This window comes from Syngnathus acus, chromosome 11, assembly GCF_901709675.1.
Source record: "Syngnathus acus chromosome 11, fSynAcu1.2, whole genome shotgun sequence".
Taxonomy (NCBI): domain Eukaryota; kingdom Metazoa; phylum Chordata; class Actinopteri; order Syngnathiformes; family Syngnathidae; genus Syngnathus; species Syngnathus acus.
Window position 1 is genome coordinate 3,171,807 of NC_051096.1, and position 26,207 is coordinate 3,198,013.

A 26,207-nucleotide genomic window follows, 5' to 3' on the forward strand; every position below is an offset into this window, starting at 1 on the left:
CTCTGTTTTGTGGGTCCCGTCGGGGTGATCGGAATCGGCTGGCCAATGACTGTTTTGAAAAATTCCTTCCTCTGCTTCGGGGCAAAACAGCTTAATTTTCCCACATCGCCATGTCAGGACATTGTTGTAAACGAAGGACAAGTGACAGCGAAAAGCATCTTCTCTTTGAGACCTCCATATGAGCGGAACACATGCTAGCAATTGGATTAGCATTAGGCCCAATTGTGCAGTTGCCGTACCAGGCGGGAGTTTAACGCTAATGTTACAAAATGATTAGCCTTGCGTTTAGAGTTCGACACGCGCCGTAGAGCCGACTCGCATTGTGTGAGGTGTCACTTAATTGAAGTCACCCGCCTGGAGAGTCGGCCCTCGTCAAAACGACGCAATGACGTCGCGGTGACTGACGGGAAGCCCTCTACAGATCAGAGCGTTTGTCAATCAGACTTCCGAGCGAGGCTCGTCAATTTCATCGGCTTTGCGGCTTTGCTACGACCCGAGTAGGAATTGATGAATGTCATCGCACCACAAAAGTGTAGGTGGTCTACCGGCTGACTGGCGACTCACCAAATGTCATCTAAAAATAAAATTATGAAGACACTGGCGCCTATGCCGCAGCAGCACAACCCATAAAAATCCCAATTACTAATTTTCTATTAGCTGTTTTATTGCATTTTGACTTGGTGATAAATTGATAGTCTCATTTTTTAAAACGCATACCTCGGCTAGCATGGCGCGACGAGCGTACTCATTTTAATTATTCGCCTGAGTTATTGTTAAGCATCCCTGGGTCTCTTGAAATGCACCATAAAAATATCAGCTATAATTATTACCTTAGTCCTCAGCATATTCACATTTTCACCCCAAATAGGAAAGTAGTAGTTTTGACAAATATAAACATCCACGGTAGTGAATGAAGTTGCCGTAACTCTTTCTTGTTTACTTCAAAGAAAGCCGTTCACGTTTGTAGCTGCTTTTGCAATGTGTCCGCTTTTACCACATTTTAAGTTATCGCCTGATTTGTTCCAAACTCACAATCCTCACATCTCCATCCGGCCGTCCTTGAATAATTCCGTGTGATGATTTCCACCCTGGCCTTTGATCGGCACCCGCGGAGGCCGTCGTTCCCGAAGGCGACGGGAACCGCTCGGATTGCCGTACATGAAAGGAAAGAAGTCATTTCGACACGCGCGGCCTTTGTGGTGGACAGACGCGATAGAGATGAGACGTGCAAGTGGCGCCGAGCTAAAGTTTGCTAGCTTACGCGCCCGTGTGGCGTCTCACTTCCGTTCGTGGCAGGTGGGCTTAACAAAAAGACACGCAGGAGATCTGGACACGCTGTTCTTTTCCTCCAAGTTGCCGCCGGGGTTCTTCTTAATGTTTCCATGGGCAGACTTTATTCCGGCTTTGTTTGTAGATGGAAGTCAAACAAACTCACAACTTCAATTTATCAAGAGATTATAATGAAACAGGAGGGAAGAATTCTTTATTTGTCTCACAGTGGGGATACTCGGGAAAGCTAACACTTGCGGCAAAGAAGAATCAACAGAATCTAAGAAATCCGTTTGTACGGGAGAAACAATTTACCAAGGTCGACGTGTTGAACAAGTAATGGTAGCAATGATTGAAGTCTTTAGCGCGGAGGATTTGCAAACCCGAGTCGGGGCGCCGTAAATAGGGACGCCGCATTCACGGCCATTTATCACGCCGAAAGCTCCACGGAAGTCTGAATACAGATGACCGTATTGCATTTGGTGTCACGCTTCAAAGCCGCGGCTCTGCCAAATGTCAGCTCGTCTCCAGATGAATGGCTGCGGGTGTCTCGCTGATTACAATTACTCCTGAATCCAAGGGCTTTCTCCACGTCACATTTTTAGAATCAAGTGATTATCCTGTTGAATAATTAAGAAATCGGCTGAAACGACATTAGCAATGCAAAATGTGCAGGTATTTGTGGGACTTTGAATGCGTATGCTTTTAGAAGGCGGGGCTTGTTTGGCCTGGTGAGTGACGTGGGTGTCAAGAAATGAGAGCGCCACAGGTTGGGCCCAATTTCCAAATGTGTTGACAGTTTGCCAATCAACAAGGGCTTATGATATACAGGAAGAGGAGCTTCTCCCGAGTCGGTATGACGGCGTCATTTACATTAGCCTTGCTCGCAAAGTCGGCTGAGTAGCGCTCGGCACACCGCTTAATCCCCGCTGATGAGTCCCATTTCATTCGGAAGCGTCTGCAGCGTCCAATCTCATCCATTATGCATGATCCAGTCCTCCAAGTCTTCATAAGAAGTTTCCAAATGACTTTTTTTTAACGCCGGCTCGTTCCGAATTAAGTCACCTGCTCGTCGCGACGACAAAGAAGGCGTGTGAGCATTTCGAGATGAAGCAGATTAGGGAAAATCAACAATGGAGGCTAATTACGGCGTCCTTGCCGAAGCTCTTTTGCTTTTAATCAACATCAACGCTTGATTGGTTCCGAACATTTGCTTTTGGCATTCATTTCCGCCGCTGATGAACGTTTGTCCCGCGCATGACAGTGTTTATTAGCCGTCCTGCTGCTAAACAGCTCCGATTACGTTCTGTCAATCATTCGTAATCCTGTTGCTTTCTGAATATAGAGTGCCGTGAAATGTCTTTTCGGAAGAATCGCTCGACACCCTCAGCACAAATGGTGGGCGGCGGATCTTATTATCATATTTTTATATAGTGCATTTTTATATATTGTTGTTTTCTGCTCAGGTCATGTCAATGATGAAATTCGTTTCACGATACAGTTTGAAGAAACTGTTATACTAGATACGTTGTCTTTTTTTTTTTTTTTTTACTAGAACAATATTAAGCGGTAATAAACTCATCCCGTGGCCGGCGGCGCGTATTTGTCCTCGTTAGCGTCGTCGTCGTCCTATCCGCCGCTTGGCGTAACACGCCGCGTTCACGCTTGAGAGGGCGACCAAGCGGTGCGCCGTGTGGCCCCTCCCGACCCACGTCGACGATAAAAGCTGCGGGACGAGCAATTACCGAGAGGAGTTATCACACATTTAACCTGAACGACTGCGGGCGGTGCTCATGCGTTCTTCTCTTTCACTCATGGATGAACACGTAAATGGCGAGATAGGGAACCGGAAAGGCCCGGGAACACTTTGAAAGTGCCGAGAGACGAGCAGCCATCATTGCTGCCTGTATTCAAACGCATTGCTTGCGTCAGCAGCCGAATAGCTCTTTTCGCTAAACAAAAGCTCTTAGTATCTGTCTTGTGCTGCACTCCACTAATTCATTCATCATTCAATTTGCCGATGACGCACAAGAAGCGAAAAATGGCCCCACTTAAGCTTCAGCAAACAAAGCTTTTGAACCAATTGGAACTTACATTTACATTACTACGTGAAATGCCAATGCCAAAATATGTGTGGGAAGTTTTTATTTTTGTCATGTTGTGGTCACGGTTGTATGACTTTGAATGTGTGTGGCTTTAAAAGGCGTCCTGGAAGTCTGGGGATGAGAGTGACTTTTTTTTTTTTCTTTCAGTGAAAAATTTCAGGGTATAAATATGTAATTATTAAGCATTCATTTTCTTCCTCTCGAAAGCACTTGCGCACCCTCACTTAGGGAATCCCCGGCGAAATTGTCGGTAAACAAGATAGCGACGGGCAAACGTTCTACTTGTCTTTTGACATGTGGGAGGATAAACAAGCAAATGCCACCAGCCTGTAAATGTCAATTAAGTGTGATTCATCCTGCTTGGGGGGCGGGCGCAGCGGGGGTTCATTTAGCCTAGCACCCGCCTCAGCCTCCTTTGACACCCCCTGAGAGCAGCGTTCAGCAATCTCTGCACGCTGCTAGCAAGTAAGAAGAAGCCTTTAAAAGACAAGTGTGATGACTGCCGTCAGTTTGCTTTTATGTGGTAAAAGGTCACAAAACACACAATCAAATAACTCTTACAAAAATAAAGTTGAATTACATGCCGGTTTTTCCTGCTTCAAAAATTTGACCTCGCAGTAACCTTGACATTCCACTTTGACGGTGACGCTCCGAAACTGGAAATCCCACACTGGAACTCGAATTCCCAGCCGCCGTTGACATTCCATGAATGCTACTTGATAGTGAACGGATGACACATTTCACTTGTATCTGGAGATTTTAGCGACACAGAGTGGCGACGTGTCTAATTAAGCGGAATTAATCCGTCCGAAGCGTAAAGAGGAAACCTCAACAACAAAACCAAACAAGACAAAAATATGACAGAAAATGAAATATTGAAATAATCAGCTTGTCGGCTCACGGTCGAGCTTTTGTGTTTGTTTTCACGCATCGGGAAGCTACTTTGCATTTACAGTATACTCGCTGCGTGTTTGTGTGTGTGTAGTGTTAGTGGATCACCGGTTTGACAAGGCTGTTGTCTCCCTCGGGCGATAGGGAGCATGCTTCAATGACTGTCTAATATGCATCTTATTGTAATAAAGCACACACACGCACACACAGATCGTCTGTAAATATACATCAACCAGTGCCTGAAGAATGAATCGAATTCAAATCAATATTGTGATGTTGTACAATGCCATTCCCGATGAAAACAACTGCTTCAGGCATTATTTATACAATATATTCATAACCATATGTCATAGTGGAGGCTGGTCAAAATCGTAAGATAACACCAACTCGAATTGAAGTGGATCAATAAACTGCTTTTCATAGTAATTTAGAGTTCATTGGCATTTGACTTTTTGCTTCAAGCTATCCTCAAAGACCAAGACATTTATGTATAATAAATCAGAGGAAATGATTTTTCTCCTTGTTGAAAAATAATACAGAAGGCAACCTTGAAAAAGAATCACGTCAAATAGCAGTTGCAATATTGAAAAAAAACATCCTTTGTAACAAAAACTCTGAAATTTAAATCATTGTGTGTGTGTGCAATACAATTTAGCAATACAGTGATCCCTCGCTACTTCGCGTTTCGTTTATCACGGCCTCACTACATCGCGGATTTTTTTTTTCCAAATTAAAAAACTATTTAAAAGTCAAAATAATAACTTCTAAATTGAGGAAACATGTGTCTAACCTTTAGGACAATGTAGTATTGCTCCAAATGTTCGTTTACAGTCCGTTTTCGCGTGTTAGCATCTTTCCGCTAACTCCTTAGCCTGCCCAGTACTTCTTGTTGGTGACCATACTTCGCGGATTTCACTTATCCCGGGTGGTTTTTGGAACCGATTATCAGCGATAAACGAGGGATTACTGTATAATAATCTCATGACTGGAAGCCAAACCCACACTCCGCTGACCAATGGCGAGTAGGCTTTCGTTACCATGACGACTAGGACATTAGTAGGCTTTCGTTACCATGACGACTAGGACTGCCCCCCCAGTCAACACTTCGTCGCCAATCCCCCGATCTACACACTTTTCCGATTCCTTGGGGATCACAGTCCATCTTTGTTGGTCTCCAGGTGTCGGCGCTCAGAAGGTGCGCGTGGAGGAGGAGTTGGAGGCGTACCCCAACGAGTCGGTGGACCTGCGCTGTCAATTCATCGACAGTGATAGCATCACCAAACTCACGCAGGTCAGTCTTTATCAATTGAATACAATGATACTATTTTAATCTAAAATTTGTATACATGTAAGTATATATGTGGATTCCTTCACACACATGCCAAGACATTTACTCACCAATGTTTGTTTGGGCATTCGGCCAAAGCTCTCGAGCTCCACAAGACGACGAAGAAGCAAACGAGAAAACATTTGCTTGATCCTCCCTGCTTCTTTGCAATCAATATTCAATTTGTCCGCAGTGGACTCATTGGAGGTGCGGTTCCTGGGCGATACGCAAACTTTGTTCTTCATCCTGGAATGTCGTAGAAGGACAAAAAAGGTTGCGGCTGATTTTATACAAGAGCTATAATTGGCCGGCCAATTAATCATTGGAACTATGTGATAAAGCTCGTGCGGCACTTATCAAATACAATTTAAAAATAAAAACAGCTAGTTGCTAACACACTGCGAGAAAAATGAACTCCAATTCATTGAGCAAATCAATGAATCAGCCAGCTTTACTCAAAGCTAAAAAAAAATTAAAAAAAGGAGAGGAAGATGAGATAACGAATTGAACCTTTAGCGCCTTCTTCACGCCGCTTTAATTGACGGTGGCATTTAGTCGCAGCGGGAGCGATCATCGCAGGGATCAATGAGTGACACGATACCGTTTCAAATATGAATACCAGCTCACCACGTGGAGCCTTTTAAACTCTGCTGCGAATTATATTCCGGAAAAGTGGCCATTAAAATAGCTCCATGCCTTCGTCACGGCTCCAGCTGATCTTAGTCTTGAGTTTGTACGTCATGTAAAAAAAACAAAAAAATACATTTCAGGTGTCGTGGATCTGGGAGCCCACTGAGGGCCAGCGAGACAATATCGCCGTCTTCCATCCCATGTACGGCCAGAGTTTCCCCGACTTGGCTTTCAAGGACCGCGTGGCCTTCCTGCACAACAAGCTGGTGAACCCGTCCATCCGGATCTCTGACCTGCGCATGTCCGACGCCGGACGCTACACCTGCGAGTACGCCACCTACCCGACGGGCAACGAACAGGCCACCACTACGCTCGTCATGCTGGGTGAGTTGTCCAGTTTCTTTTGTCCCCGTGACCGAGCAATTTAAAGCCGATGTCGATCCGAAGCCGAGCGAGGAAGGAGAACGACTTCTAGAAATTCAATCATGTCGTCGTTGCATTTTTTGAGCAAGCTCGGTGAATCCGAGCATGACCGCGTTTATTAAAAATGGCCGTGTTGCCGCTAAAGCGCTGCGATTGCCGTGTAAAATCAGTTTAGCCTTGTTTAAACAGCTCTTTTTATTCATTTATTTATAAGCAGCAATTGCAGCTCCCTCAGAAACTGCATGAAAATGTTTTTTCCCAACGCTCGGTTTAAGAGTTTAGTCATGCAAACGTGATTAATATTAAAATTAGCGACCACATGCCAGACGTGTAGCTAAATCATTAATTTCTCAGTGTGTGTCATATTTCATTGAAGACATTTTTTTTTTGGTTCAAAGTTATAACGGAAATGCCAATATTGAAACTTTTGGATTGTGTATTTTAACACCCGGCTGCCATTATAATTTTGATTGCGTGCACAGCTTTTGGTGAGCACTGAGCATGGCTGATAAAATAAAATAAAAAATTTGATTTCCAATATAACTGTATAACATTGTACAACAGCTGGAGCTGTACAGAATCGTACACATGTCTGCACGATACACATTAGTCGTTTCTTTGCAGAGGATAAAGAATCTATGCTTGTGCGTATTAGCAACACCGATGCTATTTGTTAGCTTGTCTAAGATTGGATCGACACGGCAATTTCATGGAACAAAATGTCGGCTCGTGCTTAACAAGTGATGACGGCGTACCGTGAGCGTGGATTCCGTACGCCGCGAGCGAGCGCCTCGTCGTCTTAAAAGCGAGATGTTTACGACGCCGCTGGTGACGGGAGGGGGGCGTGAGTGGGGCGTGGATGGGGGGGGGAGCACCCGCCGTGTGTAATCGTAGACAGCTGGTGTTTTTCATCCTCCCACATGAGAGGCCATTTGCAGCGCAGCCAAGCGCGGCGAGATCGACGCGAGGAAGGAATCCCGTCGCTAGGCGAGCGGCATCTGCGTTCGTACGATAAAGAGCCGGCGCATTAAGCGTTCCCACGATAATGATGGACGAGGGGGGGGGGCTTGCGAGAGGGCCGCACTTTGAACCCCACCGCTGCGTTTTACCAAATACATTCTCCCGTCTATTTATGACATGTTTGTGTTCACCGGAGCGCGCAAATGAAGCCCTCCTCGTCTTTTGTTGCGCAAATTGTCACAATCAGAGCAGGTATGTCGGTGAAAAGAACAGAGCGGAGGCAGAGTGTGCGTGAAAAGAAAAAAAAAAGATGCGTGGGCTTTTCAATCGTCAACATAGTTTCACTCCATCTCGCTTGTTGAGTCAGCCTTTCGTGGATTGGCTCAGAGAAAAAGCGGCGCTAAGGCCTGGAATTGGATCAGTACTTTTCAAATCATCAGCGGCGGAAGCCACTTTTAGTCCGCGACATGAAATTTCATGGAAAACGTTTTAACAAGCCCAGCCTGAAAAGAAAGAAAATTGGTTCATTTGGTTTGAAGGAGCTCTTTTAGAACATTTTGTCTGATTCCTCCACACACGCACAAAAAAAAGATTCCAGAAAGCTGACCTCAAAAGACTCAAATCGTCCGCCATACTGCTTTTCAAGTCTCCGCTTTTGTGTATTTCTAGTGGTCCTTCAGAAACAAACTTGTCCTTCAACATAAAACCAGCGTCAGATGCGAGAATGTCTCAAGGTCGAATTTCTTAAATACTTCACATGGTAAAAAAAAAAACATTTTCACGTTTGCTCGGGTTAGCCGACCTTACTTCTAAGGCCTTTCGCAAATATCAGTTCGTCGGGATCAAGGCCTTTGATCTTATTCAATAAATTTGAAATTTCGATATATAGGTTCCGGCCGGCGTTTTGTCACGTTCGGTGGCGAGGCGCCAGAAATCATATCACGTCTTATTTACACTCCGAGAGATAATCCCGCCAAACAATCCGATTAGCGGATGCGGCGGCACGGCCACGCAACGCAATCTTATCGAGTTTTGATGCACGGCAATAAAGAACCGGCCGGGAGCCGTATATTTAGGTCAGCCACAATAATAGGGACACCCATGACAGCTTTATGCGTGATATATGGGGTTCCGGTAAAAAATGTCTTCCCGCATTTTTGAAAATATATTTCCTTAGCGGAGGCCGAATTTTGCTCTGATTTCACATCAGCGCTTGTAAGTGTTAAAATAACTTTTTTTTTTTTTTTAATGCAAAGGCCGCTTCTGGTCGTATCGCAGCCACTTTGCAGAGCCGCTCACGTCTTCAATGAAAACAAAATGAGTCTCAATCAGACAAATTAATGTATTTTGCCGACATTTTCAGCCGGCCAATTAGGGGTTGTCACACGGCCGCAGAGCGACTCGCAACTATTCCGCCATCTTCCTCAGTATTGATGTTTTATTAGCGGCCCGGGAGACAAACAGATGTTTATCTCGGCCGAGACAAGGGCGGCGTGCGACAAACAAATCCTAGCCGACATTTTTCACCGGCGCAACAACACATCGCCCGATCGACGAATAAATCCACACCGACGGCGCTCGCCAAAAAAGACACCGCTGTTAAATTCTCATTCATGCCGCAGAGAGCCGCGCTGTGAATTAAAGCGCGACGTGGACAAATTGCAGGGTCTGCGCGTGTTTGATAAAGGTTAAATATGGCAGCCACTCCAAATGACTTGTTCCGCCGTGACCTACAAGCTGCTTTTATACAATCGAGAGAGCGAGAGAGAAAAATCTGCCATCAATGATATTTTAATTCCTCAATATTGCCAATCTGATTTATTCTGCAATCAGAGTTCCTCTCGCCATGTATTTTAACAAATAGAATTGCGCTCGAGGGGCCAACCCCATCTATTGATTAATCAATCATTAACAAGTCCCTAATGTCCCCCTCCGTGTTTGTCATCAAGCTTAAGCGTCCGTGAACACGCCTGGTGAGTTATTAAGTGGATTTAACGTTGGCGGTGACATCTGCCGGTGTTGTCGTTTGCAGAATGGCGCACGTACGGGTCAGGCCGGGGGGGGGGGGGGGGGAGCGCCGACGCGGGTCGCTTGCTTTAATTAGAAGAAATTGCCAGGGCGACAGATGTCTTCCAGCGGCCGCCCTGGCGTCTTTGCGACGCTAACTGGCGACCCGCCAAAGACGAAAGGCATCGGTTTCCAATCCTTCATCCGTTCGCCCAAGCGCGGAGACTCAAGCAAAATATATGTTATGGTCTGAGAGGAGTTTATTGAAGATGAAGCGCATCTGTCTGTGTCGCTGCGTAAATGTCAAGCCGCTCATCGAGCTCACGTCATTGTGAGCGCGCAAGCAAAGGATTAAAAAAAAATAGTAATAATAAAGAAGCGGATTTGGAGAGCCTGTTTGGGAAGGCGAGAAGGCCAAATAGTTGTCCCTGGAGATGGCGTCGGCGCGACCGACCCGGGACACAATCGCCGCCTCGGTATGCTAGACGCTCGGGAAATCATCAGCAACCTTTCAGACGCAATCTGAAGCACACAAAGAAAGGCCGGAAAGTCATTCCGGGGAAGCTGCGGAATGAATAAATAAAATATTGCAAAGCAAGGCGGTGCATCTCATGGCCAAAGCAAAAAGCAAGACATTTGCCAGATGATTGACGGCTCCTTTCGTGGAACGCGCATTGTGGTGGCATCTGCTCATCTTCTGACTTTTCCTCATGTCTGAAGACATTACTTGATGTCCAAAATGTCATCCAGATAAAACCCACCAGGCCCTTTTTTCCTGACGTTTACGCCGAGAGCCAAACAACTCCTACCGGTCTCTTTAGCTTCATGCTAACAAGCAATGCAAAATGTCATAGACAGGCTAACAAATAGCAGCAATGGTGCCGCTCTCTCATCACGGGTTGTTTCTCCTCCTCCTCCGCAGCCAAACCCAAAAACTCTGCCAACGTGGTGACGGTGCAGGCGGGCACCAAGGCGATGGTGGTGGCGCAGTGCCAGGCGGCAGATGCCAAGCCGGCGGCGACCATCAAGTGGCTGGCGTCGGTGGGGGGCAACCACACCACCAGCAGCACCGGCGGGCCCGACGGCACGGTCACCGTGCGCAGCGAGTACCGGCTGGTGCCCACGCCGGCCGACGACGGCCGGGAGGTGACCTGCATGGTGGACCAGCGCACCCAGGACAAGACCTGGACGCACCAACTCAGGCTCTCTGTGGAGTGTAAGAGACACACACCTTTAATATTAGCCGCACACATTGTTTGATGACATCATAATTCAGAGCAGCTCGCTCTCAGATAAATTTTCACAGAACAAAAGATTTCTTTTCACACTTAATGAAAGGGCAGCCACTCCAGAAGCCATTTAAAAAGTCTCTTAAAATACAAAAGTATGCCTCCTTTAGGATTAGCATAAGAGAACAAGATGGCCACACACGTACATTTAATCCTTTCGATGTCTTGTTAATTTACAAGGGATTAAAACAGGTTCAGAGTCGTTAGCGGCGGCGGTGAGGAAACCGCGCCCAGATGTAGCACGTCTCCGTTCGTTCGGTCGTTTAACAAAAGAAGACTCTATAACGTTAGAAAGACTTGGTGTGTTTCTCTCGGTCAACTGTGTATGTGGTCCGACTCTTCCCTCGCAGACCCCCCCTCCGTCTCCATCGAGGGCTACGACCACAACTGGTACATGGGCCGCTCGGACGCCATACTGGTCTGCACGGCCAACGGCAACCCGCAACCCACCACCGTCACCTGGACCGCGTAAGATGGCTGCTCACATCCTCATCTCCCCTAAAATATCCGTTGCTTCACATTGTATCATTCATGCTAGTTTCGTTAGCCCATCTATGGCTTGGGGCATTGTGTGTTAGCATGAAGCTAACACTTACTTGGTTAAATTTCCTTGCTTTTCTGTTTATTTTGACCATAAAATCTGAGTGGCAGTGGGAATAAACATCTTGAAGCAGATTGCTGGGCGTTGTAGTTCCCTTCAGGATTTTATGCAATGCGCTACAGCTGCCAAAAAATAAAAACAGATTAAATTTGCAAAATAACCAAGGACGGCACAAGAGTTAATGACGGCGTTTTTACCATCGCTAACGCACAGATGGCGCGCATTGCGGCTGTCCGTGAGAATTTCATCTCACTTGGTCTTCCTTCTTCCCACGCTCCCTCCATCTTGTCCTTCCCTCGTCCTCCTCCTCCAGGGCGTCGGGCCCCTTGCCAGATTCGGTGCTGGTGGACGGCAACAAGCTGACGGTGAGGAAGGTGGACGACACCGTCAACACCACCTTCATTTGTGAGGTCAAGAACAAGCACGGCGCCGCCAAGCACCAGATTACCACCCTCGTCATCGGTGAGTCAGCCGGCGCCGGCTATCGGGCTTGCACACGTGTGTCTTGTCTTGAAGTGCATCAAACACACTTGAGTTAAAGGGGGCCCTGGCCCCTGCTGCCCCCCCCCCCTAGAACCACCACTGCTTTAAGCCTTTGAATTTTCCTCAACATGCACATTCACTTTAGTCAACTTGTTGGTTTTAAACAATGCACATAATGCACACACACACACACACACACACACACACACACACACACACACACACACACACACACACACACACACACACACACACACACACACACACAGACTGGGATGAAGGCTGATCTGAGAACTGCGGGGGTGCAGGCCTCTCTAGATCTTTAGCATTGATTTCTGTGCTTTTTTTTGCGGGTTGACGCGGGCCCCCTCAGCAGGGCCACACAATACAACAATGACCCCCCCCCTCCTACTCCCCCTCAACACAATCAGAAGTGGACTAAGCTCCACTGAAGTCCATTCAGGTTGAACTGAAACGCCCACCCGAGTCGTAAATTTGTGGCCCTGCTGCGTTGGCGCGGTCGAGCCCTTCTGGATTCTTCTGCGAGCTTTCAAGTTGGTGTGAGCCAGTTTGCCGGCGTTTGGTCTCTTTCTTTCTTTCTCAACTCTTTGCAACTTCAGAGAATGCTAACGCGTCTTCATCGCGGGCCCGGGCACACTTTTCATCTTTGCGAGGCGGCTCGCTTTTTACCCCTCCTACCCTCGACTTTCTTTTCTTTTTTTTTTTTCCTTCAAATGTTTTCTGTTGAAGTGACTTCAGTATTGCAGTGAACACTGACCCAAATACAGTAAGTAACAAATGATTCTTATTTCAAAACACACTTTTGAAATTATTCTCGAGCACCTGTTGTCACTTTCGCTGACAAGAAACCGGGGCGACTCTTCTATATCATCATTTTGAAGAAAAGGAAAATACGGCTTGCTCGAGCCAATCTTTTTGCAAATCATTTTAAAATGATCTTGTTTACGTTTTCCATCACCTTCACACATTGATCCAGAGCACAAGCGCGCCAAACACGTCGGAAAGCTGACAGCTCGGCAGGCCCGAGGGACGTGTCTTCACGCCGGCTCGTCTCGCCTGACCGCTCAGCAAAATCGTCCCTCGCTAACACTTCCCCCGCGGCCGCCGCGCGGGATTACGGCGCGTAATCGGAGGCGCGAGGAACAAGAGCTCAGATGCGTTTAGAACACGGGTGACAGATCACGACTAAAGATCTGGAATTGTCCCTCCTGCCGGAACAAAGCTTGTTCGGGTGGCATTCCCTCGCAGCGCGCGCGTTGTCCTCCAACAAGGAGTTAGCTTAGCTAGCTTGGGCACTGTAACGTTGTGCCCCACCTTGGCCCTATCTATTTGCATCTCCAGCAGAGGGCGGTATAAGACCAGAGATGGTTGAAAATAACTGGATTAATCTGCTTAATTCATATTCCACTTATGCAATGTTAATCAGAACATGGTGCTTCCAAACTAACAACCCACGCGAGGTTCAGCGGAGCCTCGCTGGCGTTTGGGTTCCTTCAAGATCGCTAATTTGCCCGCCTGTGTACGTCGAAACTTTGTTCTGCTAAACGTCGGATGAAAGCAGCGGTGTGCCTCTGATGTTTGACTTGTAAGGAGGGTGGAGAGCTTACATGCTTTTCCTCTCGTGGAGCTTCTTCGTGACAAACACTGACGTGGTTGAAGTCAATCTGGATTTTTGCACTCTTCCTGCAGCACCCTAAAATGCCACTAGGTCAGACATGGGCAAACTACGGCCCGCGGGCCACATCCTTCCATTAAAATGAGTGGCCCGAGGAAAAGAAAGGTGGACACTGAGTGCCGAGTGTTTAAAAAAAGAGAGGGCAATTTGGCTCGACCTACGACCTACGTGTGTGAGCAGACGTTCAGCCACATGAACGTCAACAAAGCCCGTCACAGATCTAGGTTAACGGACCGACACCTCGGCTCTATCCTAAGAATTACCACAACAAATTTTACTCCAGACCATGATGCACTAGCAAAAAAGGGAGACCAACAATACTATTGATTTTTTTATTACTTTATTTAGAAGTATTCTTTCACTGATTCTTCAAGATGATGTATTTGGTCAGAATGTTTGTCGTTTGATGTAATTTTGCCTCATTAGATAAACATGTTTCATAAATCTGACTTGCAGGCGCTGAAGTGATGGAAACTATTATTCATAATAACAGTGTCGTATTTAATGAGAATCACTGATAGTAGTTTTTGGGTGAATTTTTTTTTTAATGCTTGTTGATAAATGCATTTGTTTTCTAAAAGTTTTTTTTGAATATCCATGCTTTACTACCTACTAAAAGTACAAACCTTTTATGCAATGACCTTTACATGTCATTTCTATTACTTCACACAAACACTACATCCATCTGCTCCTGGTTCGGCCCCCCGATCAAAATTTAGAACCAAATTCGGCCCGCCAGTCAAACAGTTTGCCCACCCCTGCACTAGGTGGTGCCAAAGCCCTAGCTAATAGGAAAGTAGAGTCCTGCCATGCGTGAATAGTGAAAATCTGCAAAATATTGTCTTAAATTAGTTCTTAAATAGTCACAAAAAGTTCTTATTGTGTGTGCAAAAAAAAATCTGCACTAGTGTACATCACCCCGAGTACCGTTCCTAATATTTAGCTTATTTAGTCACGCCACGCTGCGTAATAGGCGCTTAATTGAAATGATCCAATAAAGGCAAGAGGCCGCAGTCAGGATATGAAACACACAAATGACACTTAATCAGGATTAGCCTCCAATTTAGCGTCAAATGTGAAACATTTCCGCTGAGCATGTAATAGCTCTCGACTGGCCGCTCGTGCGTGTGCGCGCGCGCGGCTGTAATTAACTTTGATGAACTTTAAACGAGCATGGTGGGCTTGATGTTGTGACTGCCAACCAAAAATGTTACGCTAAGTGTCACGCTACGGCGGCATACAATTTAGCAGTTGCCTGTCGAACAAGCATATCTAAAGAAATACCGTATTCGAGTGTGCTGTGCGCCGCACTTGTCGAGGCACTTCAGAAAGAATGAAAAAGGCAGGAACACACCGTATCGTATTTGATCTTCCGTTTAAATATTTCACGTGCGCGGTCACGACGTCTCACCTCGTACGGAACGCATTCTTTGTCATCTGTGTCTTTCGGGAGGCAAGGTGAGGCTGGAAACCGGTTGCCACGGCAACAGAGACACAGTAAGGAGACACATTAAGGAGTATGTTTGGAAATAATTAAATCTTCTAACACCTTTTCAAATATTTTCAAATCCAACTTCTCTCATTTTCAGCTTCTCAAAACTTTTTCATTTCCTCTGTGAAAGCGGCCAGATTGAATTTTAAGTGTTTCTGAACTGTGACTAAAAAGTAATTAACACTTTAGCGTATTTTCCAACATGTTTCAAATCAAACACCAAGCAGGCAGTCGTTACCACACACCGAAAGTGTGCTGGTGCTCAATTTGATTTCTAAAAGTCTTTTGAAGCCACGCCAAATCCTCAACATGGTATGTTTTTTGGTTTTTTTTTTGTCTCTGGAGTGCACATCCATGAAATTACACAAGCAAGTACAATTTATATTTTGGCAACACACACTCATGTAAGGCCCATTCGTTTTCCTGTAACTCGAGGCTCCTTGTGACCCAACACCTCGGAAAATCCGCCGCCTGTGCCCGTGTCTCGCTCTAATTGCCCGCGTTTGTTTTAGTGTGTGCGTACGTGCGCGTGTAATGACGAGCCAGACAGGTCACGCTCCCGTCCCGCTGAGCGCCTTTCAATTAGCCGGTAGGGGACGGCGGTCGGGGTCAGACGGCCATCGCCGTGGGCAGCACATCCACCGAGGAGGAGGTTGGAGGAGCTCGTTTCGTTTCGCCTGATTTTTAATATATTTTTTTATGAGCTATTTTTAAGTGGTGTAGAAATGATCAACGAACGCCGGATGAGGAGGCGTCGCGGGAGGGCTAACGAAACGTAGTCTCCGTGTTCGGGTAATTTTCCAGCTTCAAACGTGCTCTTCTTCAAACAACCGCAGAGCATTCAACAAACCTCACAGGCGCATACAAATAGGGATTCATGCAAGCCGCCAGCCGACGTGTTGTTGCCAGGTAGGTTTAGCGGCTTACTGGCACACAGATGTACAATATGATCCACGTTGTGCTTGCATTCCATGTCCTGGACATGGTCATTAACAGCAGCACAAGTGGGTATTATACCGCTCCCATTTCAACGCTTAATCCGCTTTGTGGCGGCAATGCAACTGGGCACCCGAGTTTTCTAAGCACCTTAATTGGCTCCGAGAGTGACGCCGTGTGTATGTAGCCATGAAAATGTTCAAAACATCTTACGCCGATCATTTAAAAATAGCTCGTAAAACAATAGCTAAAAATACATAAAAAAATATAAATTCCCTAATCCTGGCTTCCTCAACTTTAATTTCTGAAATTTATGCTTTTCATTGGACAGGTTTTGTGTCTCCTGGTGTCTAAGTAGCGACTTTTTTTTTTTTTATCATTATCTTTGATGGACATCTTTGATTATATACGGTGCATGCTAATTATTTATCCGTGGCTTTCTACTTTTAAAGGCAGTCTGAACATGATCACAATGAAGGTGAGCAAAAGCTATTAGTGGAATTCTAGCTATTAAAGTGTACTTTTTTTTTTCTTTGTTGTAAGCAGCGGCAGTCTGTACGATATGTTTGGCAGCACGGCGCAGTATAAAAAAAAATCATTCTTGGCATTGTGTATTTGTGCCCATGGCGTGGTGACGTTGCGGAAAAGTTAGATGCACTCAACGGTTGATTCGGAGAACCTCAACATCAAAATATTAGGATCGCCCATTTCAGCTACAATTGCTAGCTTGCTAGTTCCTTGTGCTGGTTCCCTTTTCAGTGCGCTTGTCTTGGCCATTAGTCTACTTTTAGAGGGAGCAAAGAGAAGCACTTAATCCTGCTTCCTGGGATGCTAGTTAAGTGGATCCTGACCTCGTGTATTTTACCTTTTTCTACTCGTCCTCCTCCTCCCACTCAGTGGTCCTTCACTTAGACTCATGCGACCGCAAAGCATTTAAGAGCGAGCTGGGATGGATGAATGGAGCCAGAGAGGAGAGAGAAGGGGTGGGCAGAAGGGAGGGTGGTCGGATCGGGCCGGCGAAAGGCCCCGACTGATGACTGCTTTTGTTGATCGGCGTCAACCGTGCCGAATGCACAATAAGACTAAAAAAGCATGCAAAAGCTTACTCATGCGGTGTGTGTGTGTAACTTGCGGATGGGCGTGTGTGGATGTGCCCATGAATACGAACGCGCACGTGCGCTGAATTAATGAAGCCGCAGACTTGTAGGTGCGAGACAAGCCACTAATTACACCCGCCTCGCTCAAGCCCGGTCATCAATAATGTTCATTAAACCACTGAACCCACGCTAGGCATCTGTGTGTGTGTGTGTGTGTAGCACAGTGACAAGATGGATCATCACACATTTAAATGAAATATTTCTTCCCGTGACAGTCTGTCGCTATACGTTTTGCGAAGGGAATAATTCGGGAAGACACTTAAGTCGATTTCGCAACATTTACGAGTCGCTCGGCAATTCGTCAAAATGTGAACCTTTGCTTGTCGTGCTAGCTGGCTAAAGCTAACTGTAGATGTAAGATCGGAGTGTGTATTTTGTGCACACATGGACTTTGACGTTTTCTGACAGTTCCAGAAAGGTGAAGAGGAGACCATTAATCCTCCCAGTTGGAAGCATTCACTGCTTAAAAACAGCGGAAATTACTTTCACTCCCGTTTGTGTGTGTGTGTGTGTGTGTGTGTGTGTGTGTGTGTGTGTGTGTGTGTGTGTGTGCGCGCATGTGGCTGGAGCTGTAAAATGGTCTGGAAATGATGGGTCGCTGCGTAAAGAGCCTCATATATTTGCGGAGAAGAAGAATGGCTTTTTTTTTCTTTTTTTTTGCAGTCGAGTGTAAAAATAAAAGAGTTGTTTGGAAGTCCTTTGTTCAGGTCGAGCCTTTGCTCCCCTTCAAGACTTTTGTTTGTTGTGCTTCGCCACGGCTGTCCAAAGTGCTTATCTAAGGCATTTGTGGCAGGTTGACTTATGGTGTGTGTGTGTTTTCATGCAGTGTAAGGTCATGCCTCTATTTCAGAACCAAAAATTGGATGCAACTTCAACTTATGTTCGTCAAGTTAGAAGCAATTTAGAATTAGCTTTGCATCTCGTCGCTATGTTAGAAAATGGAAATGAGTTGGAACATTTCAATCATCCGCAACGCCCCGCTGACCTTTCCTCGTCACGGTGGCGAGGCCATTAAACTTTATGTAGAACATCTTCTCATTGAGAGAGGGAGAAAAAAAAATCGTGAGTGTCGGGATAGGCTGAACCACCCGCGACCTTCTTGAACCTGCCCGCCGGGCGCAATTCCGCAAGAAAACGATACCGGAGTGGCGAGCGCGCTCCTGGAAATTCTGATTTAATCAAAAGCAGATTGCCACTTTCGGACTGAAGCACTTACGCTCCGCCGGTCAGACCATGATTACGATGACAGAGCGCTAATATGACGACGGAAATCTTCTTTGAGCAAGGCGGGCGACGGGACCCATCACTCCTGCACTTTTTCATCTCGGATTACTTTTGCAGCTTTTAGAGTCAGAATCTCTTTTGCTCTTTCAAAAAAATATCTCAGGATTTTTGGGTGCTATGAGAAATAAAATAAATCATAAATTATAAAAAAAAAAATATTATAATAATAAATAAATAACTCAATGGTGTGTGCACTTTGGCCACCAGGGTGCAGTATAATATTTTTCTGTATATTTTTTCGATATATTTTTTGCCTGTCTACATGTGTTGCTGCAGCATATTTTGTTCTCACTGATTAACATCTGCTTTAGAAAGGAGAGAAATGGAGCATGTGTGTGTTATGGAAGACATAAAGGCATGCTGAATCAGGCATCTTATTAGTGGCGTGATTAAACGCTGGATTATGATAATGTGCGTTGAAGATCATTCCAAACTGTAGACATGTCATTTTTCTTTTTCATCCACTCTGGTTGTTTGGCAGGCGCGTAAACAACATTTGCTGTCTTAAATAATTCACGGATCAAATTGCTGCATAAAGACCCACCACTCTAATTCTCTGTTTTACGCGCACTCGTCGGGAAAAACACAAATTGAACGCTCAAGTCATTATGAAAAATCATATTGTAACTTGAGCTCATGTGGAATCTCGCTCTACCATGCTAATGCTAGTCATTCTACGCAAAGGATAAAGAATATATGAAGATTAAGCCTTACATATGAGACTTCCTCCCACCTCTGTTTGTGTTTGTGTATTCGCTGCAACCGAACAGCATCCTGCCGTGACGCGAGTTTTATTTCCATTTCGCCGCCGCTACCTCGCCGCACGCTAAATCCTCTGCCGGGGTTTATCCCGACCGCCGTAGCGGACGCCTTAATCTTAACATGACGTTAATGCGGAGAGTGATAGGAAGCCCCCCTGCCTGCCTCTCGCAGTCACGTTTCTCAGCGTGTTGCATTTTAAGCGGTCGGCCTGCCGCCATTGAAGAAAAGTTTGGCCGACTTCCCCGCTTTGAACCTCTTGCAATGCGGCGACTGGATCAGTGTTACCATTTGCAACTCCGGAATTACCATATTCACAGTTTCTTTTGGACTATCATCCATTATTTGTCGGAAAAACTTTTTCCCTTCCCCCCCCCCCCCCCCTCCGCTGATGGCGTACCTAATAAAGTGGCCTGTATAGTGTAGTATCGTCCTTATCTTCCTTCTCGGCTGCCCGGTTGAGCTTTTGTAGAAAGGGCGTGATTAAAAAACGGCCATCACTCAGCCGCTGCCGCGATGTGAAGGCTGCTGGGAAATATTCATCATAAATATGAAAAACGCTCTGAAATCATCTCGCTTGAATATAAATAACATTGAGGGCATGGCGGCCCAAGCCAAGTTGTCGTTTTAACGCCATGTGTCACTCGCAGCGGACGTGGACTTCCTGTCCCGACGGGCCCCGCCCACTTCCAAGGATCTCTTTGGCTCATCCCCACCTCACATCTCGCTCTACTTACTAACGCCATCTTCTTTCTCCTTCTGTACTAACCTAATCTTGTCCTCCTTATTGACTAACGTGTTGTCCTTGCTTTCTTATTATGCTTTCTTCTAATCATCCGACGCTGTCTTTGCTCTCTTTCAATTTCCCATCCTCTTGTTTACACACTTACGATGACACACGCGCACACACACGTCATCTTTATTAGTGTTGCTATTATTTCACGGGGATGAGCAATCATTTGGCTTCCGCGCAACTTCATCCCACCAGCTGTTTGATTGGCATCCATGTCCGCATTGACTGGCGGCGCCACGCCGGGATTCGCATCAAACGTGAACTGCTTCACATGTCCCCAAAATATCATCTGGCTACATGTGTGTGTGTGCGTTAGAGCCCAGCGTGAGTCCGGTTGCGCTAATCTCCCGTCATCGGAAGCCGGTGTTGGCGTCTAATGAGGCCACTGGGAAGAATCAGACAGTGTGGGCTTGAGGGACGGTGAATATGGTGGCGCTTTGAAGGCGAAGATGTGTGCGTGCCGTTTCTACAAATAAACCTCTCTGGATGTGTGTGTGTTGTGTACTCACTGGACCCTTCACTAGGTACACAAAGTAATGGCATCGCAGGGGATACGTAGCAGACCCTCCCACGATAGATGAATAGATTGGCCCCGCCCACTTGAATTGAGTATCTCTGTATACAAGAGTGAATTTGAACTGCAGCAAGAACGTTAGGTCAAGCGTGGAAGAATATAAGAATGTGATCTATCCGGATTTGCGGTATCTGCGTTGGCTTCTACTTTGCGTTGCGTCCGTGGGGGCAAATTTGGCTCACACCAACAGGAAGCAAGCGACCCGTTCGGGCTGGTTTGACCGCAACAAGGAGAACGGCAGCTCCCTCGTGACCACTGTTCCCATGGATTGAGACGTTCTTCACTTAAGACAGCAGGAGTTCCTTAACTGCCGCCATCCAACTTCCTCTTTCTTCTCCTCCACCCGTGTTTCCATCCTTCCTTCCAACCCCTCCATCCTCTCTGCAGAAGCCTTGGAGGACCCGTCCAGCACCGGGGCGGTGGCGGGCGCCGTGATCGGCTCCCTCCTGGCCCTGCTTTCGGTTGTGGCGCTGGTGGCGGTGCTGGTGATGCGAGGCCGCCGCCAGCGCGGCGGGGGCGGCGCAGATTCGGTGGCGGCAGGCGGTGGCAGTGGCAACGGCGCCGACTACGGCAACAAGGCTCGTCTTCTGTTCGGCGGCGAGGGTAGGAACAACAACGGGCCGACGTATAAGTACCGCGAGGGCTGCGACAACACGGGGACTCTGACGGAGAAGGCCAACGACTTCCGCCGCCTCCACCAGCATCCCGCCAAGCCCTCCACCCACGACATCCTCCTGGATGAGGCGGAGAGGCGCAAGTTTGACGACAGCCTGGAGGAGGACGAGTGCTACGACCGATTCGATGGCGGGAACCCTCCGGCCTATGGCGGCGGAGACGCCATGTACCTGGATGACGACATGGAGTCCCAGCGGGACGGCTCCGTCATTTCCCGGACGGCCATTTACGTGTGAAGCGGCCATCCCATCCCCTGCAAAACTCGGACTTGCAAACAGCCGAACGGGTCCAAAAGTGACCGGACAAGCACATCAACGCTTCAAAAGGGACGCCGCTTGTCGCTGTGTTCTCGTTCTTGAGCTTTGCGCGTGTTGGTGTGCCTCGGTACTCGCTATCTCTTGGAAACGTCGTCTGGTCTGCGTACAACAAGAAACGCATTCTTGCCTTCTTTTGTCGGCTTGTCAAGCTGGACCGTGTGTGTGTGCGTGTATGTGCTCATGTTGACGGCAGAGGTGGGGTCCAGTCACATGACTTTTCGGACTTGCCCGACTGAAACATCCGTGACTTTCTCCCACCTCTGATTAATAGCGTGCGTTGTTATCTTCTATCTACTGGGCGTCGTCTCGCTAGCCTCGATGTTGTCGTCGTGTATCGGTGAAAAGAAGCACTTGGAGCAGTTCCGCATTTTTTGTGGCAGGATGACTCATCGCTTATAAATACTCAATTTGGATGATTTCCTTTTTTTTTCTCACCTTCTTTCTTCACGCCGCTCTATTTCTGGCGTCCATCTTTATTTACGCAGCGGCCGGCTTATCGGCGGTATTTACAAAACCCAATCTGTGTCTTTGTGTCTCACATCTTGAACAAGCAAAGCTCATTCGGCACCGCGCGCTTCTTTCTAAATCCTCCTCAACGCGTCTTTTCAACAAGATTGGCGCTTTTATTTCTGTTGGGTTTTTGATTCCTTTCTGCGGGGATTTGTTCCAACAAATCGTAGGAACAATCCATAGAATCCTCGCAGACTTGTGCGTGTGGTTTCGGATTAGGATTTTAATTACAAAAGTATTATGGTCCTTTTAATATGTCGGGCTACTTGACAACGTGACATCGTAGCAAAACTGCAGGATTTCAACGGGACATTAAAAATCCAACCTTGGGATCCACAAATGGAGTTTCTGTGAATGTAAACGCGGTCACGCGTCACTTGGAGGAACTCTCGACAATATTTTAATTCTTGGAACACGTTTGCCTTGTTCATCTGCTGCTTTCTCCTTTGTTGATTTGACATTTTCTTGATCCGTGTTGTCTTATGGCGGAAGAACTACAACATGGTGGCTGTAGAAAATAAAATGTGCGTGTTACGTGTTTTGGTCGTTGGAGTAAAAAAAAAAAAAAAAAAGGGTTGTGTGAGTACTTTAAAAATAAAATGTCTATAGGATGTGGAAAGGAAGTGCAGATGTGAGCTTATCTAGCACAAAAAAGGAACCATTAGCCACTTTTCAAACCCTCACCGAGCGTCGATTGTTCCTCAACATCCTCCACGGGCCGTTTCATCCCCAAACATCATCGCACGAGTCAAGAGTGTCTCGTGTCACCTCGTCCCAAAGTGTGTTTTGACGCTAGCTCACAAGAAGACACTTTGATGAAGAAACAAACAAGTTTCTGAACAGAGTTTTGAGGATCTTTCACCCAAAAAGAAGAAAAAGATCCCGACTGAGGCGGCGGTTTCATCTCCTTCCTGCACTTTCTGTTAGTTTGCCTCAGCACGTCTTCTCTCAGGTGGATTCCCGCGTTCCTTTATCGAGATTTCTCTCTTTGGCGCCTAATTAGCAAGGAGGCGTGCGGCGAGATCAGCCGCTGACTTTTCTTTCCCTGCGCAAGTCATTTGAATAAAAACCTCGGTGGGGAAGCCGGCAATCAGTGAGATTTCCCGCCATTCGCCGTGAGCTACCTGACTGCAATAAAATGGCCGCTTTAGCTACGGGCGTCATTAATCGCGATGCTAATTAGCGCCGTCCGAGTGTCTTGCGGGAAGGTCTTCGTGTCTATAAGTAACCTCAGCAAGTCGCTTGAGGTTGGTGTCTTTTGACAGAAGTCAAGCTAGATCTTCATACGCCGACGTAAAACCGCCGCCAAGTCCGAGGGTGTCGCTTGGCTAGCGCGGCGGTGAGGCGCTGTTCTCTTGGCGCTCCATCTAGAGAATTGCAAAAAGGGAACAAGCTAAAGAGGAGGAGGACACAAAGAAGACCTCAATACAAACCGCCAATGGAGTTAATCCTGCCATTTTCTAATCCCCATTTGTTAGCTTGTTTTTTTTGTTTTGTTTTTAACACAGCGCCAACTGCTTGGTTACCACCAACAGTTTTTACCATTCCAGTTCAGCACAAGGTGTTCCCACCATCTTTGATGCGGCACCAGGATCGCAAGCTTACCGATTCATCCTCCGACTGCCAAGTGGAGGATGAGGAGTCAGGGGAGGCGGCCTATTAGTGATTGAGCTCGGCTTTTGTGGTTAATCCGGCGGAAGCCGAGCTTGTGCCGGGCCAGCCGCGACGCGGCAAAACTTTCCCGTCTTCCTTCGTCAAGCCGCGTAAGCGCTTTATCGCAACGTGTGGGTAAACCCGTCTGGGTTTGCTCACTCCTTTCGGTTTTTCTTCTCAAGTGGTTGCGATGTCATGGTCTTCAAATGCTTTTCACTTTATGAGGGACAAACCAAGAACCCCAAACAAGCACTTTGGTTGTCAACGTGCCTCGCGAAAAGTCTTGCTAGCACATGATTTCTATATGATTCTTTAGTCAAAAGATTTTTGGGGTTTTCAACATGGTTTCAATGCTTTTCAGTGTTTTTGAACATTCAGCCCTTGAGGCCAGTTTGACAAGACATTTGGTCGACTCCCCAATCCCCAATGAATAGACCGAAAAAGTCTCAAGAAGCCATTCTAAAAGATTCAATAAGTCCGCCTAGAAGTCCACAAACAATTGAGAAGCGTCAGCAAAGTCATTGACGGAAAAGCTGCGAGTGGGCGAGCGACACGCCGCGTGCTGATCCCGCTAAACATGTTTCTATTCTCCCTGCGATGCTTTCAGACCAGGATTTCTCTCCTCGGCGTGTCGTTTCACAAACGATTGCCTTCCCTCAGCCAAAACAAAACCAAAACAAAACAATCTCTTGCATAATTTTCATCATCAGTCAGTGAGAAGATGGGAGGCTGTCCAAGTCTTTGACCATGTGGGTGATCCGTCCCCGCGGGAGGAATTAGTCCAGCTCACCGAGCAGATTAAACGCATTCGCGCGTATGTTTTGTATTTCACAAATCGCACATATTTGTTTGCCTCGCTGATGCGCTCGCCGCTTTCTGGCCCTTTGTGTGACGAGTAGCTTGTTGTCACTGTTAGCGTGACCGCATGCTAACTAGCAGTGGTGTCCTTTCAGCCCGCGAGCGGGGCAAACAGCATTACGGGCTGGATAGAAACGTTGACACGGAAACTAGAGGTCATACCTGTTTATGTTGCCATTTTGGTTTGGATTTTGTGTGTTCGTGTGTGTGGGGTGGGGTGGGGGGGGGGGCATATGCCAAGTTTCAGCGGAAAAAGTGAAAGTTATTCCTCTGCTCCTCATGGCCGGATTAGACAAGCTTACTTTTGAATGCCTTGCGGTTAGTGTGTGTGTGAGTGTGCGCATGTGTGTGTGTGTGTGTGTGTAATACATTTGTGGCAAGGATGCGAGTAGGCAAACTTGTTTACATCTGTACTTTCAGGGCACAGCTAAATAAGGCGAGTGTGTGTGTGTGTGTGTGTTTGTGTGTGTGTGTGTGGGTGGGTGTCTGTGTGTGCGTGTGTGTGTGTGTCTGTGTGTGTATACACATCTTGTACTTAACTCAGCTTTGCTGTAGGGAGCAAACAGGACGTTGTTATTCCAAATCAAGGTTCGGCGTCTGGTCGACTGCGCCAACGCTCGTAGTGGCCCTCAATTAGTTTTGGAAAATAAAAATGCTTCCTATAGCTGAGCAGGCCAAAATTATAATAACAAAGGGCAAGTTTTTGTTTTTGAAAGACTTATTTTACAGGGACATCTGAAAAGAAAGCCGTTTCTTTCCTGACTTGACATGCCCGTTGCGTTTATTGGCTCTCGCTCACTAAACTGCTGTCAGCTCACCTTTCACGGTTCGCTCTCGAGACGCTGTGACAAGCGCAATCCTCATCAATCTGACTTTGAAGCTTCCCGACGCCGCTGAGATGCGCAAGCGGCCGCGACACGGCGGCGCTCGCTCGGCGAAAAAGAAGCCGACCACAAAACTGTCCAATTTTTTCAAAGCAGTTGTTAATTTGTTACCCGTCTTTTGTACGTTTTTTTTCCACCGAATCATTTTGTGACGAGGGAGGCCGAACAAAAGCTCCAAAAATGTTTTTTCTGTCAGTTGACACCAGCCTGTTTTTTTTTTTTCCTCATCATTTGGCACCAATTAAACCAGCCTAAAAGGGAGAAAAACCTTCAGCCATTTTGTCATCCTCTCTTTTTCTCACTCCCTGTTAAAGTGAGCAGTTAGGGATAATTGAAAAACTTTTCAATAAATAAATGCAGTCGGCATCGACGCTGCCAAATGGAGCAGCGCCGAGAGCTGCCTGTGCTGCAGCTTGCCGCCTCACACTTGTGTCTGCAGTGGGAAAACCAGATTGTGTGAAGAACCTTCACGTGGTCGTCTTCTTTTGAGTCTGGCCTACTTTTTGCCTCAAAGGCAGAAAGCGCAAGGGAATCGACCACATGGACGTATCATGATTATCTTATATTTATAATTCATACGTTCAACATTTGGAACACGTAACGGAGACATATTGTGCGCTTTGCTGTAATTAAG

The 26,207-nt window shown here is 46.7% G+C and overlaps 2 protein-coding genes and 2 long non-coding RNA genes across 6 annotated transcripts in view; 2 read left to right on the forward strand and 2 right to left on the reverse strand.

The window, feature by feature from the left end:
* Positions 1-26,207, forward strand: part of LOC119130302 (H-2 class I histocompatibility antigen, alpha chain-like) — a 346,995-nt gene that overhangs the window by 268,338 nt on the left and 52,450 nt on the right. The gene's annotated exons all lie outside the window — the stretch shown is intronic.
* The window catches only part of LOC119130478, a 340,541-nt gene that overhangs the window by 264,647 nt on the left and 49,687 nt on the right, over positions 1-26,207 (reverse strand). The window lies entirely within an intron of this gene.
* Positions 1-26,207, reverse strand: part of LOC119130460 — a 180,183-nt gene that overhangs the window by 137,898 nt on the left and 16,078 nt on the right. The gene's annotated exons all lie outside the window — the stretch shown is intronic.
* Positions 1-26,207, forward strand: part of pvrl2l (PVR cell adhesion molecule related 2 like) — a 62,197-nt gene that overhangs the window by 24,855 nt on the left and 11,135 nt on the right. The window contains exons 2-7 of one of the 2 annotated variants that reach the window (XM_037263998.1): positions 5,444-5,556; positions 6,363-6,606; positions 10,535-10,828; positions 11,252-11,369; positions 11,816-11,964; positions 21,064-22,797. In XM_037263998.1, the coding sequence (XP_037119893.1) occupies positions 5,444-5,556; positions 6,363-6,606; positions 10,535-10,828; positions 11,252-11,369; positions 11,816-11,964; positions 21,064-21,587 (1,442 nt within the window). In that variant the 3' untranslated portion in view covers positions 21,588-22,797. Of the gene's footprint in view, positions 1-5,443; positions 5,557-6,362; positions 6,607-10,534; positions 10,829-11,251; positions 11,370-11,815; positions 11,965-21,063; positions 22,798-26,207 lie in introns of those variants that run through there. The other variant, XM_037263999.1, reaches the window with a different exon arrangement.